This window comes from Syngnathus floridae, unplaced genomic scaffold (genome assembly GCF_059516105.1).
Source record: "Syngnathus floridae isolate MCC-2025c unplaced genomic scaffold, RoL_Sflo_1.0 HiC_scaffold_188, whole genome shotgun sequence".
Lineage (NCBI taxonomy): Eukaryota > Metazoa > Chordata > Actinopteri > Syngnathiformes > Syngnathidae > Syngnathus > Syngnathus floridae.
The window spans coordinates 44124-46106 of NW_028284189.1; the positions used below are offsets into that span (position 1 = coordinate 44124).

General features: G+C 50.5%; 1 protein-coding gene across 1 annotated transcript; it reads right to left on the reverse strand.

Annotated features, from left to right (window-relative positions):
- Positions 1-865: 865 nt before the first annotated feature.
- Positions 866-1936, reverse strand: LOC148377415 (uncharacterized; the record flags this gene model as incomplete). The annotated part of the gene is made up of 2 exons (XM_088368246.1): positions 866-1432; positions 1549-1936. Coding segments are annotated over 2 exons (863 nt in total), but the record flags the coding sequence as incomplete, so codon positions are not given.
- Between the last annotated feature and the right edge of the window lie 47 nt (positions 1937-1983).

A 1983-nucleotide genomic window follows, 5' to 3' on the forward strand; every position in this document is an offset into this window, starting at 1 on the left:
GGGACTGCCAGGCCTGCTGGGCCGCTGCCAGGGCTTCTTCCGCGCTCCTGGTGGAGGCGACACCGCTCGGTCTCCCGACACCGCCGCGTCTCCTCCACCTCCGCCAGCAAAGCGCCCCCCCTCCTCACCTGAGCAGACATTGCGCCACACCGGGCCGTTGAGACCGCAACGGAGCGCCGCGACGCTTACTGGGGACAAGCTACACAATACGGTAGCGGCCGCATCGAAGCCCGACGTGGCGTGCGGATAGTCAGACACGGATAGAGCGGATCACCTTGTCCATGGAGCCGTCCCTCAGGCTGAGGACCAAGGCATTCAGTCGCTGGATCTCTCCATCTTTGATTTTGATCACTCTCATCAGCTCCATTTCATGCTGCCGCAGTAATGTCTCCCTGGTAATGGCTAACTCTTTCTGCTTCTCCTCATGGAGTTTGCTTTTGAGTTCCGTCATGGCGGCGGTGGCACGGTGGTGCTCCGCCCGCAGGTCCTGACTTCTCTCTCTCTCCAGACAGCTGACCTGACATGACTTAGACTTAGACAAACTTTATTGTCATCTTGTCTGCACATGGTGCATACAAAACGAAATTCCGTTGCATACGTCTTACAACAAAGTAGTGATATTGCAGTTGAATAGAAGTAACATATCCTATGAAAATATATATATATACATATATACTATATATATATATATATATATATATATATATATATATATATTAAAAATAAGTATAAAGTGCAGCAGTGATAATTATGCAATAGTGCAAGTAGGCAAAACAGTATTCAAGAGTGTGCAGAGGAATGCTAAACCATGTATTAAACTTCTATTTAAAGGGTTTATACAAGTTCAGTAAAGTTGGTAGTGCGAGATAGTGCAAGATAGAGGTCCGTAGTGTCATAAAGTACAGTTCTGTGAATGTGTGATGCAGAGTTCAGTTTAGAGCTCAACAGTTCTAGTGTTCAACAGTCTGATGACAGCAGGGAAAAAGCTGTTGCAGAACCTGGTGGACCTGCAGCGGATGCTGCAAACCTCTTCCCAGAGGGCAGCAGGGAGAACAGTCCATGGTGGGGGTGTGATGGGTCATTGATGATGTTACGGGCACGGGACATGCAGCGCTGAGATGAAATGTCCTGAATGGAGGGAAGAGGAGCCCCTATGATCCTCTCTGCTGTCCTCACCACTCTCCTCACGTTCTTCCAATCGGAGGCGGTGCAGCCTCCACACCACACAGAGAGACAGCTTGTCAGAATGCTCTCTATGGTGCTCCTGTAGAACGTCCTCATGATGGGTGGGGGCAGGTGGGCTCTCCTCATCCTCCGCAGGAAGTACAAGCGCTTCTGTGCCCTCTTGACCAGTGCCGTAGTGTTCATAGTCCAGGTGAGGTCTTCTGTGATGTGGACCCCCAGGAATTTGGTGGTGCTGCTTCCTCTGCAGCTAGTCAATCAGTTCAAAAGATCTTAGCACTTTGTTCTACTACTTTTGTTAAGACAGGACAAGCGAGTTTAATTATTACAGGTTACATTCCAACATAATCATAGGATCAAACTAACCTGAAAACCCTAACACTGACCACCTCCACAGCTGAGCTGTTGATGATCAGTGGAGCGTGGTGAGGCTGTTTTTTCCTGAAGTCGACGATGATCTCCTTCATCTTCTCCTCATTCAGGATCAGGCTGTTTTCTCTGCACCAGCCCACCAGCTGCTCCACCTCCTCTCTGTAGTCCAGGTCGTTGTTGTCTCTGATGAGCCCCACCACCGTTGTGTCGTCTGCTGACTTCACGATGTGATTGGTGGTGAACCTGAGGACGCAGTCGTGTGTCATCAGGGTGCACAGCAGGGGGCTCAGGACGCAGCCCTGAAGGGAGCCTGTGCTGAGGGTGATGACATCAGAGGTGTTCTGTCCGACCCGGACTGACTGAGGTCTGTTGGTGAGGAAGTCTAGCAGCCAGTTGCGAAGGGGGGTGTTGAAGCCCAGGTGTTCCAAT